Below are 19,775 nucleotides of genomic sequence, written 5' to 3'. Positions count from 1 at the left end.
ACCATCATTTAAACAAGAAACACTGTGACACACAAGAAATGTCTTCATCATACTAGAATTTCTAGTCAGTCAGTCATGACAGGGGTACAAAAGAACCTGGTAGACATACTGAGTTTTTCTACTGAAATTCCAAGATAATGTCTCCAAATGCTGACAAGCTAAGGAGGGGAGCTTACCTTGTGCTGGAGAAAGGGAACCCACTTGCAGTCTACCAGTTCCTGGCGATACGGTTTTGTAAAGGATCCAACATAAGACACAAATGCTGCCGTAAGGAGAACATCTCCACAGAGGGTCTGCTCTTGAGCTTCAAACGACTGAATAGACTGACACCAGCGAATCTTCTCTGACTGAAAGGCAAAGTTACTCAGATGTAACTGCAGGGTGAACACCAACAACAAACGCTTAACGTAACCACCTTCCAGCTCAGGTTTAGTCTACTACGCTCTGCTGCAAAGCCTTTAGAGGGAAAAGAACTCGACTGCATGACTGTCATCATCTTTCTTACATTTGAAACCCATGATTATGAAGGGAGCTCTCATACTCTCTTCAGGGTAGTTTACTGCAATATGGCATTAGATTTTTCCCATCTCCTTCTTGTTGGGTGCTCTAATTGTCTCTTCAAAAGTTGATAGAATTTCCCATCCCTTTGAGAGTGGAGGGCCAAGGGCTTCAGCCAGGACTGAGTGACATTCGGATTTTTAATGGCACCTTGGCTGCTCTGCATTCCTTCTGCTTTGCAGCAATGGTAGTATACCACCCTACACAAACATTATGTTATTATTTATTTATTTATTTATTTATTTATTTTTTATTTATGATAGTCACAGAGAGAGAGAGAGGCAGAGACATAGGCAGAGGGAGAAGCAGGCTCCATGCCCCGGGAGCCCGATGTGGGATTCGATCCCGGGTCTCCAGGATCGCGCCCTGGGCCTAAGGCAGGCGCCAAACCGCTGCGCCACCCAGGGATCCCCAAACATTATTTTAAACATATGGCTATCAGCTGATTATAGACCAAGGGAAAATGACAAATACCACTCATATCAATAATTAAAATGTAAAGCTTAAAGAGCCACCTATCCCGGATGCTATTTTTTTTTTCCGGATGCTATTAATTAAAGAAGAATGCTAGTAGTTACTAAACCCGGGTTATTTCTCTAATATGATCACTCTATTGGTGGAAGAACCTAGAGCCTATGTAAAAAAAAAAAAAAAAATAGAAGTCAGGAGGATTTCACTAGTCTTGAAGACAATACACTCAAAGAACGCTGCTGAAGTCCTTGTATCTAGTTGTATAGCCATTTAAAATCTGATTTCCAGGTTAAGTATGCAGAGGCCTCAATATTGGATTTGAATAAAATTGCAATAAATATCTATGGATTAACTGAAGTATAGCTCACTAACTCACTGTTTCAATGCATGCTAAAATTTGTATTCCATTCTAAGAACATGCAAATTAATAGCAACTGAAAAAATCAGCAATCTGATAGTACAAGCAAGGAAGAACCCTGTGGAATTCAGCTCTGCTTGTGAAAGAAGAGAGACAACACAGAAAGCAAAAATGATGTATGTCAGAACAGACTGGAATGCCAGTTCCCTGCAAGCTACCATAATACCCACGACATGGAGGTTGTGAGACTACCAAGTGAGAATGGTTATCAAAGCTATTTGAAGATTATCTCCTTGCTTTGCCTAATAAAGATCACCCCAAGTTAGCCATATAAACACTAAGGCACTTCAACTCTTTAGCCCTTTTTATAGAATTCATTACTTTCCCCCCTCAGCTACAGACCATATATCCATTAATTTTGAAGAGAAATTTCTCATTTGCCTTTCCTCCATCTTTGTTGTCTTTGGATAGCAAATGATAAACAATAAAGTGCACCCACCTCATTCTCCAAAACAGCTTTGAAATTTGAAGATTTACTAAACATAGACTTATTGGCTATTGAAATCGTCAATAATTTCACTATACCACCCATGCAACATAAATCATTACTGACACCGGCTAACAAGGGTTTAAGAGTTGGAACATGTCCTGTAATAAATTTCTAGACAGTTAAAAATCACTATAATTTTATTCTAATGCATTATAGATTGCCTGTAATGTCATCCTGGCTGGGGTGACCCATTTCTAATTTTGAACAGCTGTTCAGCTCAGGAGTTAGTTAATGATTAAATATAAATTGCCTGATTTATTAGTCTGAATGGTTGAGACTATAGCTTCCAGGTCAATGCTATATAGACAAAATCATCAGTCTTGATGCTTTTCAGAAGTTAACTGTCTCCTGTTCTAGTCAGAAAGAATTTATCCTCAAAGAAAAAGGTCTGACATCTTCAATTAATCCTTAAAAAATGTGTGTATACAAATATATATGTAATTTGTTTTTTTGGCTAGTTAATATGATTTCACCTTCTTTCCTCTCCTTGTCTACATCATGAGTAAGTGAAGACTTTGGAAAACATTGCCGTGTGTTAGAGACACATGGTAGAGCCTGTTTTCTCCTTCATAGAAGTTTTGGACATCCGATGCCTACTTACATGGAAGCAGTCTAATTAAATGGCACTTTTTCATTTTCTTCGTTACCTCACAAATGACTAACACTTCAAACTACTTAAATCATATCACTTCCAATGGGAACAGGTGTATACTCCACTAGTAGCAGTGGAATTTCTCAACTGATCTAAGAAGAGTAAATATTCAAAGGGTTACAGATTTTTTTTTAACCAGGAGGCTCCCCAAACTCAAGCATTCACTCATTCAACAAGTATCTCTGGGTGTCCATGATGCGCCAAGGATTATTCTCTCTACTTGGAATCGAGTGGTGCAAAAAACAGATGTACTGCCTGTTCCCGAGAAGCTTATATTCTAGTTAGGGAAAAAAGACCTTCCCCAAAAGTATATGCATTCATATACATACATATATAACTGTGTCATGTAGTGACAAATGCTGTGAAAAAGATAAAGCTGAGTAGGAAGAAGAGTTACGAAATGGGGTGTGTGTGTGGGGGGGGAGGGAGGTATGAGTGTGTGTGTGTGTGTGGGGGGGGTGGTATGTGTGTGTATATATGGGCAGAGTGAAACCAAATGATAAGGAAATCGTTTAGCAGCAACCTGAAGGAAGTGAGGGAGCTAGTGATGCCATTTGGAAATGTGTAAGCCATGTGAAGGAAAAAGGCAAAGGCCACAGGTATAAGAGAGACTGACAATATGAGAAAGCACAGGGAGGCCAGTGAAGGTGGAGCCAGAGGGAAGGGGACAGACTTAAGGACAGAGAGGTATCTGGGAGCCAGATCATGCAGGCTAGGGAAAGTCTTTGGACTGTACTTTGAGTTAGACAATGAGTTACTGGAAACTTCTGGGGAAGGGAAGACATGAATGTGCTTAATTTTTTTAATTACTCAGCTGCAAAAAAAAAAAAAACCTAAAAAAAAAAAACTAAAAAAAAAAATTACTCAGCTCCAATAGGGGGAGTAGATTGGGGGGGGGGCAATGGTGGAGGCCAGGGCAGTACTTGAGGGATGAGGAATGGATGCCTGAACCAGTGTGGGTTAGAAGGCTGGGATCTGGAATGGACTTTGAGGGTAGAGCCCAAACAATATGCTGATGGAGTTGGGGTATGGGTCATGAGAAGGAGAACAAAAACTCAAGACAGAGTTCACAGCTTTTGGCTGTAATCACTGGAAGAACAGACTTGTGATTACTGAGATGGAATGCAAAGAGAAGATTTTGCAGGATGGTCCATGAATTTATGGTCAATGAACTATGAGTGTTAGAGAGGTGATAGGTTTCAATTTGTAGTAAATTTTCATTTGATTTTTTTCAAGTCCACTTTAAAAGTTAGGCAACTGCCTAACCTAGCCTATTCTGACACACAGTCTCCCTCCTTTGTTGCTAGGAGAAGTCTGCTTTTCATGAGTAGTGATGTTTCCATCCCCGTGAGATGAACTGTGATCAGCCAAGCCAACGATGAGAACTCTATTCCCCATCTTCCTGGCCTTTGAAGATAGATGTGGTCAATCTAGTTCTGGCTAAAGAAGCATAAGTGGCTGTCTCTCAGATGGGTTTCAAGGAAAACTTCAGTTTTTCATCTTTTATTTATTTATTTTTAGTTTAGTTTTTCATCTTTTAGATGAAAAATCCAGCCACTACAGGTTATTTTCTCTCTCCTGTGAATCTGGAGGAGGAACAGCCATCTGTGACCATGCTGCAGAATGCACGAGCGTGAAGAACCACATGCTAGGTATAGAGAAGCAAAAGGGTACAAAGAGATTCAGTGTCCAATCACTAATTCCCCAAATCAACACTGATAATGGCCTACCCGTGGAACTTTTTGGCCGTACGTGAAAAATAAACTCCTATTTGTTCAAGCCACTGTAAACAACTTCTCTATCACCTTCAGCTAAATGCATTTCTAATAGTTCAGTTATATACTTTTAGGTAGCACTTAAATAAAAATAACAGCCTTGGGATCCCTGGGTGGCGCAGCGGTTTGGCGCCTGCCTTTGGCCCAGGGCGCAATCCTGGAGATCCGGGATCGAATCCCACGTCAGGCTCCCGGTGCATGGAGCCTGCTTCTCCCTCTGCCTGTGTCTCTGCCTCTCTCTCTCTCTCACTGTGTGCCTATCATGAATAAATAAAAAATTAAAAAAAAATAACAGTTTTACTCAGACTTAATGCACATATTGTGAAATGCACCCTGTGAAGTATGTAACTGAGTGGCTTTTAATATATTCACAGACTTGTATGATCATCCCACTAATTTGAGAATGTTTCTATTCCCTATTAGCAGTCATTTCAAACTCTGCCCTCTTGTCCAGCTCCTGGCAACTGGTAATCTGCTGTCTCTGGAACTTTGTTCATTCCAGAGATTTCATATACATGGAATAATACAACATGTGGCATTTTGTGTCTGTTTTCTTTCACTTATTTTCATTTATTTTATATTTTCAAGGTTCATTCATGTTGTGATATGTATCAAAATTTCAATCCTTTTTATGGTCAAATAATATTCTATTATATGAATATATTATAGATGAAAGAGCAAATGAAATCTGTGCTTTCCTGAGAACAAAAGCTGTATGTTTTTCTGCCACTCATGTCCAAATAGGAGAAATTTAAAAAGAACTGTTTCAAAAACCTTTATTTTTTTTTTAATTTTTTTAAAATTTATTTTATGATAGTCACAGAGAGAGAGAGAGAGAGAGAGAGAGAGAGGCAGAGACACAGGCAGAGGGAGAAGCAGGCTCCATGCACCGGGAGCCCGACGTGGGATTCGATCCCGGGTCTCCAGGATCGTGCCCTGGGCCAAAGGCAGGCGCCAAACCGCTGCGCCACCCAGGGATCCCCAAAAACCTTTATTTAATAGGGGTGCCTAGGTGGTTCAGTTGGTTAAATATCCGATTCTTGATTTTGGCTCGGGCCATGATCTCAGGGTTGTGAAATCGGGCTCTGTGCTGGGTGTGGAGCTGGCTGGTCTCTCTCCCTCTCCCCCACCCTGTTGCACTCTTTAAAATAAATAATAAAAAATTTAAAAAATATATATATTTAATAGAATAACTATTAACATTAGTATATCAAGTTACTTGTGAAAAGATGTCACAGGAAAACAACCAACCAACCTACCAGGCTTAATATTAAAAACTCTTCTGAAAAAAAAAAAAACAAAAAACTCTTCTGATGGGGGCACCTGGGTGGCTCAGTTGGTTAAGTGTCTGCCTTCAGCTCAGGTCATGACCTTGGGGTCCTGGGATTGAGAGCCGAATCGGGTTCCCTCTCCCTCTGCCCCTGCTCACTCTCTCTCTCTCTCTTAAATAAATAAATTAATATTAAAAAAATGTTCTGATGGTAGAACTTAGTTGCAAGTGTGTATTAAAAGCATCAGACAACAGTTTGATCCTGCAGTTATCCAATACCTATCCTTGGTTTCTAATGTATCTTAGAAAACCACTGAGTTCATGGCTCTATATTAAAAAATGCAAAGAATCCCTCTCTTCTTTCTTTCAGACAGTTCCAACTACAGTATGAAAAGTCATTATTTCCTTTCATTGTTGATTCCATGTCTATTTAGTTATTATTGACAGCAAATAAAGATAAATAAAAAAAGGGGGGTGACGTGAATATTTTAGTTAGAATTTTGGAAGAAAAAGTCAACTTGCCTCAAGTTCTTTGACAAGCCTGTTAGCTAGTTCAATAGTTTTGTTCGTTTGGTTCACCTCTTCTTGACATTGGACTTTCTTGGCTGTTGCTTTTTCAAATGAAGCTGTGAGTCTGCTCAGATTTCGATCCAAATCCTAGGTAAGAGTTAAAATTAGCTTTTTAGCCATTGTTAGGTAAAATGGAAAGAGTATAATCATCTTGAAACATCTATTACCTTCAGGTCAATGAAACCAACCTTCCTGCCTCCTTGACTTTTGCCCCTTTAGCATACGTATGTTGGAGAAGAAGGATTAGTGGTAACAAATACATCAGTGCCACTGGAGATAACCAGTTTCACCATGAGGTCTTTTCACTTGCCTTCTGTACTCCAGCAGAGTGCACACAACCGCTGCGGGGAGGTGGATAGGCCCTCCAGAATCAAACACAGCCTGGGTGCACTGTTCCCTCTCTATTTAACCTAAGCCTCATCTTCCAGTACCACCTTTATTCAGAATAATGGTCATCTTTTGGTTCTCCATCTCTTGACTCTTTTCTTATTTCTCAATGATCCATAACTCAGGCAATGAAGAGGGGCATTAATGACTGAGCCACTTCAGACCTCAGCAACCTGACCCAGCCTGGGCCAATCAGATTTTATCTTCTGGAAATGGGCAACTGAAAGTCAGAGGTATGTCACTGTCTTTAGCATCAAAAGACCTGGAAAGAGGTATACATTTTGAAGGCCACCTGGGCTGGAGAGCAGGGGAAAAATCACATTGGAGAAAGAAAAAGAATAGGAGAAGTCACGCAGCTCTAGGGAGACACTAAAAAATATTCATGGCAGCTTCTCATTTCCTGGATCTCTTTTCTCCTAAGACCAAATCACACTTCTTTCCCTCAGCGTTCCATAAGTTATCCTCAATTCCTTTTTGGCCTAGGTTTTCTAAGTAGGTTTCTGTTACTGATAGCCCCCTCTCCCCCCAGAAAACAACAAAAAAACCCCAAACCCTTGACTAAGCTATCAGTACTTGGGAGACTCCTTACTATAGCATCTTGCTATCTGCCAAGTTCTAACAATCCAAAATAAGATCCGTAACACTGCTTTTGTACGTAAGTGCCAAGTTCCAAGAGAATTTAATAAGGAAACTTGTAGAACACATATCACTTGTAATTTAGAGGTTACATATATTTGTCAATGACCCAATTATATCATTATTTAGTTTATATCGTTAAAGCAGCACCTCTAAAAGAAAAAGATGTGTCCCATTTAAGATTAACATGCAAAATAAGATAAAATAGATGAGAAGTGGAGAAGATAATTACACATCAGCATCTAGAAATCAGATTAAATAATATTTAAACATCTGTTTTAGGTTATTAAAAGGGCTTGTGGTTTTATAAAACACAGGGGCATATGTGAGCTCTGGCATCCAACACCTGTGCTCACGTTTAGATTCTGCTACCAGCTAAGCAGCAGCCATGGCAGACTGGTTACTTAACCTCTCCGTGCCTCAGCTTCATCATCTGAGAAATGGAAATAATGTTACCCAATTCATAGGGCTGACCTACATACACACAGAACTAAGGGATAAAATGATTTATATCCATTCCCTTCATGAAGTTGGCAAGGGGAGCTGGATGTTGGGAGACCACAGTCTCTTGCATTTGTTTCTAGGCCTCTTGTGTGGAAGCACTGGCAGCTTTTGTTCTGGACTCTTTCCTAAGATACCTGCGTAGCAAAGAGGCTCAGAAGACAGAGGCAGTGCTTCTCTCGGTGCCAGACAGAACTGTCTCCTGGGAAGATGAATAAAGATAGGTTTCTTTCCAGGGCAAAAGTTGAGCAGGTTTAGTTGCAGGGCTCTTTATACTGGGGGGCCCTGAGCTTGCCATTTCTCAGCTCTGACACTAACCCACTGGGTGTACAATGTCAGCTTGTCCCCCGTGTGTTAGGCTCACAGGGACTGGGGACCAGAGAACCGACGCACAGCGTCCATGCTGCTGGCTGTGCATCACAGAGGCCCCTGGTCCCTGACCCCCAGGTGTCAGGTCTTCTGCCGCCTCCACGAAACTGTGGCAGGCTAACTTGTTAGCTTGCAAGTAGGTTCCGATCTTGGTTCCTTCACAGGTCTCGACAGGCCCTGGCCTCTCGGGTTCTAGAAGTAAATATAGTGAGAAGGGAGGGACTCAGCCCAAGGGATCCAGCCCGTCAGCTACCCTAAAATCAGTGCCTTGCAAACTTGAGCATGCATCAGAACCACCTAAGAGGCCTGATAAAACCCAGACTCCAAGGCTCCCCCACCACAGTTTCTCAATCAGCAGGTCTGGGATTGGGTCTGAGAATCTGTACTTCTAATGAGTCACCAGGTGATGCTGATGCTGCCACTTTGTGAACCAGGGACCTGACGAGAATGACTTCAGATTTTCTTTATGGCCATCTTTGGGTCCTGTATGTTTGAGAGACTCTGCAGCCTTTTGTTCACTCTAATTCAGTATTTTTTTTCTCTCAACCTTCAAGTAAAGGCCATCTTTTAGGCTTAAGCTAACAAGTAAAGGGAACAAATGCATACAGACCAACACTGGTATAAAGGAACTGCTATCACAGCATAGATGCTGGTATCAACACATCCCTACTTTGTGAGGCAAGCAAGCAACAGGAGATGTAAAATTGGGAGGAAGGAAAAGTCAGAGGCTGCAGGAAACGAAGGCAAAGCTAGCAAAACTTGTAATTTCACTTGGGTACCAACAGAGAGAAGCTATGCAGAGATACTTTGTCCTTGCCATGACCAGCCATGGCATCTTCACATAGAATTGAACCTTGGTGGGGACCACAGAGACTCTGTTGCATTAGTAACTACTCTTTGGAAATCCATTTGTGGTAGGGGGATCGAGGGGACCCATTCTTCATCAAGACATTTCAATTATTACTCTGTCTTCTTTTCTCTGTGTCTGCAAACTTAGCTTGGAGGCTTATTGATATGTGAGCCTCTGCTTGTACCGCGGGTCTCTGAAAACAACTGACACGAACAATTCTATTCAGCTAGTTGCAGGCTGTGTCCAAAGAATAACTAATCCTGCAACTGCACTAAGTCTTATGTTTGGGATCACATGTGAGGCTGGCACCCTCATCCCTTCTTCCAGTAACATTAAATTGCTTACAATTTCCATGAAGCTATTCACAATAGATGACAACTTTTTTGAAAAAGTTTGACCGAGTTTTGACCAATGAAGATTATTTTTATAAAACTAGTATGTCTATCCTAAATTTGTCTAAAACAGCAGTTGTGGACTTGTTTTTCTTTTAATAGTCACCAGGTATTTATTGAACGATATATATGGTGCTGTAATAGGAAATGTGTGTGAACTGCACAGAAAGGAGAGGATGGGCAAGTCACATGGGTGAGGGGGCGACAGGAAGTCCAGGAGAGGAAGCAGTCTGCATAGAGAGGGAGGTGTGACTTAATGGGAGAGGTGCTGAAATTGTCCACATCTTAAGAAAACTTTTGGGGTTATTAACCATCTTATCAGAATAGCTATCAGAGAGAAGACATCTTTTAATTATTGAATAGTAAGATGAGAGCCCAACTGAATCCCTTCCTTGTATATTCAAAGGTCAATACCTTGGGCTCTGCCCTGGAAAGATGATCTCTCTCTTCTTTTGAAAACCTGCTCTTCAAAAAAATAAAAAAAGAAAAAAAAGAAAAAAAAGAAAACCTGCCCTTCAATCTGGGAGGTCCTCTCTATTAGGAAGTAACCCCCGCACACATTTTTTGAGGGGGGGCAATTTAATAAGTAGTGGTCTTATTAAAGACATCTGCAGGCCTAATTCAGGCCCCATTCTGTAAGAAGCTGAGCTTATCAGCTGCCTGGCTACTCTGAGCACCAGATTCCCTGACCCTCATGGCCTCCAGGTTACCAGCTAAGGGCCCCAGGACAGGATTCGCTTTGTGGCAGGAACGCCCTCAGAACATGGTGAGGTCTGCCCTAAGCTCCTGATGCTCCTTATTCTTCACACTCCCTCTGGACAACCTCCCTACATTCTTAAATCTATATTCTTTTTTTTTTAAGATTTTACCTATTTATTCATGACAGACTCAGAGAAAGAGGCAGACATATAGGCAGAGGGAGGAGAAGCAGGCTCCATGCAGGGAGCCCGATGCAGGACTTGATTCCAGGACACCGGGATCATGATCTGAGTCAAAGGCAGATGCTCAACGACTGATCCACCTAGGAACTCTCAAATCTACATTCCTGAGCCAGGCCTGCCTCTCAAACTCCAGCTCTTGACAGCTGAACACCTAACATACGGGTTTTCTATAGGAAGAGTGGAAACTCTCCCTAACATTTATGAAGCACTGACTATGTACTGCACACAGAACAGCATCTCTGTGCATCACGGTTCATAGATGAGGGGGTCACAGACACCACCCCCAGCTAGTTTAAGCTGTAGGGAATTTACTGGAAGGAAATGGAAGAGAGGCTATTAGGAGGGAGAGAAAAGGCAGAGAACCACACAATAGGCACCCAGGAGCTCCTGAGAGTCAGGAACAGGAACTCCTCCAACTGGACCCTATCTCTAGAATGCATGGACTCTGACCACAGTCTTTTTTTGTGCTCATGGTTCAAATTTTAGAGGCTGGAGTGAAAACTGGCAAAGTGTAGATCATATAGCCAGCCTTCAGCTGGAGAAGGGAAGAGTGTTCTCTGAAAAAAGCATCACCAGGGTGCATCCAGTGAGGAGGGATCATTTCCCCCAGACACATCAGGCCCTTATCACCCAGAGAAGGTAGCCTGGATTCTGGGTGGCCATGGATCACAAACGCCCGCCTTGAAAAGTAGCTGCTATTATCACTATGTTACAGAAATAAAACTGAATCTCCCATGGGCTCCCTAAAGTGGCCAGAGTTTTACAGTCTCATCACCCTGATTGTACTCCTCCTTGCCAAGCACCTAAAGTTCAACACTCCTCTTCTGCTTCCTGCTTCCTCCTCCATGTGCAACCCACCAGTCGGGCATGTATTTCACTCTCTCCATCACGGCTGCTCCTGCCCTGGTGGAGGCCCTAGAAGGACCCACTGCAGTGTCTCTAACTTGTGCGTCTGCATATGGACACTTCCCTCCCTCCTACCTCTACACAGTTGTTTAAAAGTCAGTTTGATCACACCATCAACCTTTTTGAAATCTTTCAAAGTTTTAAGTTATCACTCATCAGATAAAATTTAAATTCTGTAGCATGAAAGGCAAAGGCGGCCTTTGCTCACCTCTGCAAGTTCAATCGTCCTCACTCTGTGCTACTCCTGACCTTTCCCTGAATGCCTGTCTTACTTAGGGCTCTGGCCTCTTGAGTTCCCTCAAGTGCACCAACTGCTTCCTCCTTCTTCTTTATTCTTTGCAAGGAATACCTTTCCCAGTAACCCCGGTGATTCCTAGGAAACTTTTGAAGCCCATATCAAGCATAGCTTCCTTCTGAAACTTTCTCTAATTCCCCGGGAAGACTATTTTTTTGGTACTCCGGTCACCATCTATATATAGTCATATATGTACTTACGACACTGGGCTGGGATGACTGGATGTGTACTTGTAAAAATAATGGCAATGACAATATTTGTAGTTAACATTCTGTAGGCACTTACTATGTGCCCAATGCCATGCTAAATCCTTAAATGAATGACTCTCATTCAATCCTTATAATTCTACCTAAGAAATGCAAGCTATTATAAAGTCCATTGCACACATGAGAAAACAGAGGCTTGGAGAGGTGAGCTAACTCACAAGGCGTGCAATAGTACATAATGGAGCCAGGATTACAATCTAGGCCGCTGGGCTCCAGAAACATTGCCTTTCATCACCATGTGCTATCCTCCTCCTTCTACTACCAGACCAGGAAGGATTTTTAAGTGCAGAAAGCATGAAAGTTTCTACTCTTTCAGGTCAGTGTCTAGCATACAGCAGACAAGAACTATCTATTAGACGAGTGTGTAGATGAATCTACTGATGAAAGCTCAAGCTCCTTTCTGCTTGCTTGGACTCAGATGTGACCGTATCTAAGGGGGGGGGAGGCACTAGCTCTAGGGAACTTTGTTAGTGTTACCTTTTGCACTCACCCCAAGCTTTTTCCTGATAGCCTCGAGTTTTTCAGTAGCTGCCGCCAATTCAAAGTTGGCTTGGGCTAATGCTTGCCGTTTGGGCTCGACGTCACAGTAGACCTGAAAATCCACATGGGGTTTAACTCATGGGGTAGTAAGAGACAAAGAGGACACACAATCATTCAATCCTACATCTGAGGGGAGCTTTGTCATTAAAATTTCTATTTCATCTACCAATTGGGGTTTTATTTCTTAGCAATGACACTACCCAATGGCAGGGCCAAAATCTATACAGCCTTCCAAGTTCAGCCTGGTTTTCCATGTCTGGATCATTTATTCTGGAAATGAGAGTTATAAATCCTTGCATAAAGTGCTATGTACGTGAAACAATATTAAGATGCTACAGGAAGTCTGTCCTAAAATTTGGAGATAATCTTCCTATCATTAGAAATTGCCGTGGGGAAGAACTAGAAGAGCTCTAGTTGGGACTGAGTCTTGATTTTATTTTTTTATTTTTTTTATTTTTTATTTTTTATTTTTTTAAATTTATTTTTTATTGGTGTTCAATTTACTAACATACAGAATAACCCCCAGTGCCCGTCACCCATTCACTCCCACTCCCCAGAGTCTTGATTTTAAAGTGGTAAATAAGTGTGAAGAAATCCTCTGAACCTAGAAAGGACCATAGGAGATAGCCTCACAGTATTAACCAAGCTTTCACCTTCTAAGTTCCTGCCAACCTTCAGAGTATTATTTGGACAGGTGGTTTGGGAGTTTTAGGGTCCCACTTTTTTCCTGTTGGAAAGAGAGGAAGGAAACTAATTTCTCTTATCTCTTTTACAGCAAAACAACACAGAACAGAGTCATAATCTAGCTGCATGCCCATCTTTCCACCTATGGTGCAAAGAGTGCACAGGAGTCACATATTTTCTTTTCTTTTTTCTTTTTTTACATTTTCTCATGAAGAAAAGCCACATGTTGACTACAATCTGTCCAAATGCTTACTCTATCCAGGCTTCCACTAACCAGATAGATCAGTAGGGTCCCATTCCTGTGGGGCCACAATTACAAAGGCTAGAGCCTGGTTTCATGAAAATCACTTTGGGAATGCCACTGGCTATACTTGGTATTTCCTCAGTAATTATATTTTTTAAAAAGATTTTATTTATTTATTCATGAGAACAGAGAGAGAGAGAGAGAGAGAGAGAGAGAGGCAGAGACATAGGCAGAGGGAGAAGCAGGCTCCATGCAGGGAGCCCGACGTGGGACTCAATCCTGGGTCTCCAGGATCATGCCCTGGGCTGAAGGTGGTGCTAAACCACTGAGCCACCCGGGCTGCCCAGTAATTCTATTTTTGAATGTGACATATAACCTTCAAAAGAGAGAGAGAGAGAGAGAGAGAGAGAGAGAGAGATGGTTCTTCAGAGTTAAGGGCCACACACTGTTCCTTTTTTACATCCAGTGATCTGCGAAGTGTTGACAACACAGGTGGCACATGGTAAGTGCCTGATAAATGAATGACTAAATGAAATGATAATCTCTCTATGCTGCCTGAAAATACAAACTTTAGATTAGACCATAATACGGTCAAAAGTGTATTTGTCATCAAAATACTAAAGCAAAAAAAAGTGGGGGCAGGGCTATTTCCTTATCTCATTAAGTCTACAATACATGGTGTTCATTTCTGCATTGAGAGCAGGGACTAAGGTGAAACATGAATTGAGACCTGCAGTTGGTTCAAGTCAATGCAAAATTAATATTTTTTTATTTTTAAAATAAAAAGGGATCCCTGGGTGGCGCAGCGGTTTGACGCCTGCCTTTGGCCCAGGGCGTGATCCTGGAGACCCGGGATCGAATCCCGCATCGGGCTCCCGGTGCATGGAGCCTGCTTCTCCCTCTGCCTGTGTCTCTGCCTCTCTCTCTCTCTGTGACTATCATGAATAAATAAAATCTTTAAAAAAAAAAAACCATTTAAAAAAAAATTTAAAAAATATTTTGTTGATTTGAGAGACAGAGAGAAAGCGCGCGCGCACGCACAGAGGGAGAGGGAGAGGAAGAAGTAGACTCCCTGCTGAGCGGAGAGCCTGATACAGGGCTCGAGTCCAGGACCCTGAGATTATGACCCGAGCTGAAGGCAGATGCGTAACTGACTAAGCTGCCCAGGGATCTCGCCAAACTAATATTTTAACATAAAGAAATATAATTAATCTACCAGCAAGTTTTTATCTAATCAAACCAAATTAACTGCTCTCTGATTTACAGTAGCTGATCACTCTACCTTAAAAGAAAGATAGTTTCAAACATCTCAAATGTTACTTTTTTTGGCCCGGATAGAAATTAGTATCTTGATAGAAATTAGTATCTTGAAGGTCCTTGCAAGGAACAGCTGGAACCCCGCAGGGCAGGGCTGATACCTGATAGAACTTCACGATGTTGATGACCCACGCACACAGACCAGCTGCTGCAAAGGATTTGGTCCGAATCAGGCTTGGATTGAACTCTGGGTCTCTCAAATACTGCTCATTTACTACTTTTAGACAGTTTTCTGGAATGTGCTCTTTGTCATAGTTAATTAACGCTTGCAAAAAGTCATCAACCTGTAAAGCAAAAAGACTGATTGCAACGAACCCATTCGGGCTGCAGAGAAAATTCCAAGATCAAAAGTTAAAACCAGCTTTTAGGACTCACATTACAAAGGCAAAATTGGCAAGCGGCATTTATCCTACTGTTTGACTTGTTCAGTCTTTATGGTATGAAGTGAGAATTAGCAATGGACACTTTAAAAATCTCTTCTCTCCCAGGGTAAAATATTCAATCCCTGCACAGGAGGCATTCACATTTTGAAGAAAAAGAGAAAAGAAAAGGAAAAACACCTACCCAAAAGCCCCTCTGCCTCACCTTCTTGTGCATTAGTAACATTTTTTCCCGCATAAGAAATCCATGTAATTTTCTCCCTCCTACACTTAGCTGCATTCATAATTTTGCAAATAATTAGCAACCTTCTGAGTGCTGCTAGTGTTGACTTGGGCATGCTATAACCCCAAGCTAACCTCCAACTTGGCAAACAAAAATTGTGCGTTTAGAGAACACACGGCAGATTACACTCAACGAATGCAAAGATGATTCTCCTTGGTGTGAACATCTTTTGCTGTCAAGTACAGCCAGAGCACTAGGAAGAGAAACTGCTGGGATCTTCATCTTGCCAGGCCGTCTGATACCTTTCCCATGAAGATTTTAGCAGCTTTCCAACTTCGGTCTTTAGGCACTCTGCCCCGGGGAGCCAGGAGCACCATCACGGCCGCAGTAACGTTGGTAACGGCGTTGGGAGGGTTGGGAAAGGCTTTCAGCTCAGTGAGATTGACCTGAAGAAAAGCACAGCCACAGTGAAGATCAGAAAAGGTCTGGAGAAGGGCCATGAAGTTATCAAGCTGGTCTTCAGGGGCCTCCTCCCTCTCCTTGTCCCACCAGTCTTTGGTTTGGCAGTGTTCATTGCCCAGCGATTCCATCTTGGGGCCCCAGGGGGTTCTTTTCACCCTGGACACTTTTCTGATATTCTGGAGACAGCACTGGTCTTTTTTGCTTCCAGAAAATTCTTCATCTGATCTACCAGTCCTGCAGAACCTTCCTGACTGAGCGCAGGGAATTTAATACACAAACTTTTTAAGGTGTTACGGGTTCTATCCTACCTACATAATATATCTGCATTTTAACCAGTCCCTCCCAGAAACATCACCCCCTTGGTTCAGAGTGTCTTGGTTTTGTTCTTCTGCCCAAGAAACCTCTTCTATTACACTATGATGACTCTCAACTGGGAACGTGCTCATATAGGCTGAACCTACTCTCTGTGCAACTCCAATCTCCTGTCAAAATCTTGATTTAAAAAAAATTAAAAAAAAGAACAAAAAAACAAAATCTTGATTTAACCCACAGATGGTATTAATGTCTGCATAAACTACAAAGGCAAATACTTTGTGGCAGGAATTATTATCAGCAGTATATGCACAAGTTCATAATCTAAGGTTTACAAAACTAAGTACTTTCTGTGACATCTCATGAGCTAATATACTCTTGCTTATAAAACCCTATCAAATGTTCAGTCTGATTCTTCTCCATTACCACAAACTGCCTATTTAGTTGGAAATTTAAGGATGGGAAAAATAAGGACAAAGGCAAAACTTAAAAATATGATAATGATAACTGGGACCTGGCTATCCAAGATTCTTGCATAGTTCATAAATATCCTCATCTTTGGTAAATATATTGAGCTTTATATTTAAGTAACATTAATTTATTTTGTCTGGGCAAAAGATAATATATCTGGAGGAAAAGTTGTAACCGTAGAGAAGCACAAAGAAACATGCCAATGCTGAGAGAAAAATATAAAATTCCATTAGTAAGAGATAATCAGTTATTATCTTTTATTTTTTCCAATTTTTAAAAAGATTTTCACTCATTCATTCATTCATTCATTTATGAGAGAGAGAGAGAGAGAGAGAGAGAGAGAGAGAGAGAATGCATGAGCATTGTGGGTAGGGGCAAAGGGAGAAGAAGACAGAAACCTGAGCAGACTCTGCACCAAGCGCAGACCTTGAGGGGCTTGATTTCATGACCCTGAGGTCATGACCTGAGCTGAAACCAAGAGTTGGATGTTCAACCGACTGTGCCACCCAGGAGTCCCTCCAATTTTTTAATGCACAAACATGTTCTTACAAAAAAAAAAATTCATATAGTATATCTTGTCTTTAATCTGCTTTACTGAGTTAATAGATCCCAGACATTTTTTCATGTCATTAATTAGTATCCAACAATATTTTAATGGCAGCAGAGTTTGCCATTAAATATACTTGAATGCATAGAGTCAGTCTTCTATCATGGTATATTTATATTCTTTTCATGGTTTCAGCTTTGGGGCACCTAGGTGGTTTGGTCGTTAAGTGTCCAAATCTTGATTTTGGCTTAGATCATGATCTTAGGATTGTGAGACTGAGCTCCGAGTTGGACTCAGGATTCTCTCCCTCTCCCCACTCCCTCCACATGCTCTCTCTAAAAATAAATAAATCTTTAAAAAAATAATAAGATGATGAAGTTTATAATTTTATCCTGGTACTATAAGAAATACCCATGTAGATAACTCTTCGCTCATAGTCAATTATTTTCTCCAACAAAAACCCCTCACCAACAAAACACCTTGAAAAAGGAGTTGAATTATTTCTTTGAGGGGCAGTTGAAGTCTGCATCCTTTACTCTTTGAGGTTGAATCTTAAGAACTTCAGGACTGGTAATTGCCTGAGATTCTTCCCAGAGGCCTAGTGGAACCCAAGTACAGAATTAGCTACAGGTTCCTAAAATAATAGTGCCCACAATTCCATTTTTCCTTACAATACTCTTCTGACTATCACACATTATTTTCTCTTAGGGGAATCTGAATGCTCAATGAGGTTTTGCTAATAAGCTGAAGCTAAGAAAAATGATGTGGGCCCAACCTAGGTATCTTTGTTCCTAGAACATTGTTCTTTTCATGAGGGCCTCTCATTAATGCCACTTTTTATATCCAGAGGAAATAAAGAATCTGCACTTAGTTCTTAAAGCAACACATAATATGAACAACTGGATTTGGGCCAAATCCAGCTGCTAACAATCAAACTGCCTCTCATGAGAGTATAAATCCCACAGGATTGGAAGTATTTAAGAGGAGATTGCTTGTCAGGGTGTGGTAGGACAGACTCCCAAACGAGAAAGAAGTCACACTATTAAGGAGGACCTCAAACGTTTGTTCCCACTTCAATATTTTACGGGACTCATTTTCCTTTCGAAAACCTCTTTGGTTGCACAGAATTCTGAGTTCAGTTACTCAAACTCTAATAATCTTTAAATATTATCTGGAGGACTCCCATGAGCCAGGTAATCATCTTTACCCTGTTGAGTGTGTTGAGAGCAGCTGTTGCGGCCACCAGCGCAGGTTCAGCCTTGAGTACGTCAACCTCACACTCTCTCTGTTTCTGGGACACTTCAGTCTGAATGGCTGTCACCTAATCAGAGAAGAAAGCACACAAATCCACAAACACAAATCATCCCCTTAGATATTGTTACTGAAGTGTGCAGGCTGACTTAGATGTACTGTTCAATAATTCATTTGTCTCTATTGTGAACAGGTGAGGAGTCCGTCCCAAAGACCAATTTTTCTCAGGCACCATGTACACACAAAGCTTTGTATATGCACAAATACAGTCATAAACCCCAACTCAAATGAACTCAAATATTGAAGTGCTCCAAGAAGAGCTTTGACTAATTTAATTATAAGGTGCTGCTAATAATGAATTCAAGACAGAGATTCCTATGCTCTTCAATTTTTTTTCCTAAAGATTTTATTTACTTGAGAGAGAGACAGAAAGTGAGACAGCATGAGCTGAGCAAGAAGCAAATGGAGAGGGAGAGACAGACTCCCTGCTGAGAAGGGAGCCCAGTGCAGGGCTTGATCCCAGGACCCTGGGATCATGACCAGAGCCAAAAGCAGATGCTTAACCAACTGAATGAGCCACCCAGGCGTCCCTTCAATTTTCTTTTGGAGAATGTCCCGGACAAGTGGAAATCCAGGCTGGTTCAGTAACATAGAAGATATGCTTGCTAGAAATCCCTAGCTAATTTTTGTTTACATTTGCCTAAAAGCCATGTTGGCTATTCTTTAAGAATATATGTGAAGCTCTTTTTATTCAACTGACTAGAAGCTATTGTTCTCTCTGTGTATGCTTAAGAACAGATATAATTTTTATAAAGACTAATTATTGGTTTCTCTAAGGACCTGGTAAGAAACTACAGATAGGATAGCCCAGTTCTGTCTTTGGCAATGCAACGATCACACTGATGTGCACCCCACAGCTGAGGGTCCAGAGGCTGCCTTCACATGCCAGAGAGGGTGCTACATCAGCCTTCTGATACGAACATACATCTATGCCTACAGGGAAGCCATGCTGGTAAACCTGAATGAAGAGCAAATGAGAAGCTTTGGGATTTTTAATTCCCCGCTTTCTCCCAACACACATACAAAATTCAAATGGTCAGGAAGAGTAAATTTTTGATCCTCAGCAAAAACTGGAGTTTCAAAGCTGTGGCACCGGGCACAGGATCCAATCACCATGGGGCATGTCTTTCAGGGACAGTGACCAGGGGATATAACATGAGAACAAAAGTGCATTTCTTCAGATGTGTTTGGAATGAACAGGTTTAACTATACCATAAATTGAACAGGGCTTACAACAAAAAATTATGTTGTCTAGTACAGCTTTATTAGCAGTAATTACTATTCTTCCAATTAACCATGATTTTGCTGGTCACTGTACCTTTTAGGAACATAATTGGCTCAGAGTAGAGATGTGATCTCCTGCCAACACCCACACAGCTTCCGTTAACATAAATAAGAAAACTCTGCATGCTTATTGAGAACTACTCCAAAACCGCAGCCCTCAAAACTGCCAAGAATGTACTATGAAAACTCTAAGAATAGGACATTTTCAGTGTGCTAGATAATACCACTGAGGATGAAAGGGAGTGGAGAGGTC

The 19,775-nt window shown here is 41.4% G+C and overlaps 1 protein-coding gene across 1 annotated transcript in view; it reads right to left on the bottom strand.

Moving 5' to 3' along the window:
* Nucleotides 1-19,775, bottom strand: part of DNAH11 (dynein axonemal heavy chain 11) — a 318,343-nt gene that overhangs the window by 83,602 nt on the left and 214,966 nt on the right. The window contains 6 exon segments of the mRNA XM_049093700.1: nt 177-343; nt 6,153-6,291; nt 12,238-12,339; nt 14,634-14,816; nt 15,438-15,581; nt 18,135-18,248. Coding sequence (XP_048949657.1) covers nt 177-343; nt 6,153-6,291; nt 12,238-12,339; nt 14,634-14,816; nt 15,438-15,581; nt 18,135-18,248 — 849 coding nt within the window.

The sequence above is a fragment of the Canis lupus genome, chromosome 14 (genome assembly GCF_003254725.2).
Source record: "Canis lupus dingo isolate Sandy chromosome 14, ASM325472v2, whole genome shotgun sequence".
NCBI lineage: Eukaryota > Metazoa > Chordata > Mammalia > Carnivora > Canidae > Canis > Canis lupus.
This window is presented reverse-complemented; position numbering and strand designations above follow the sequence as displayed.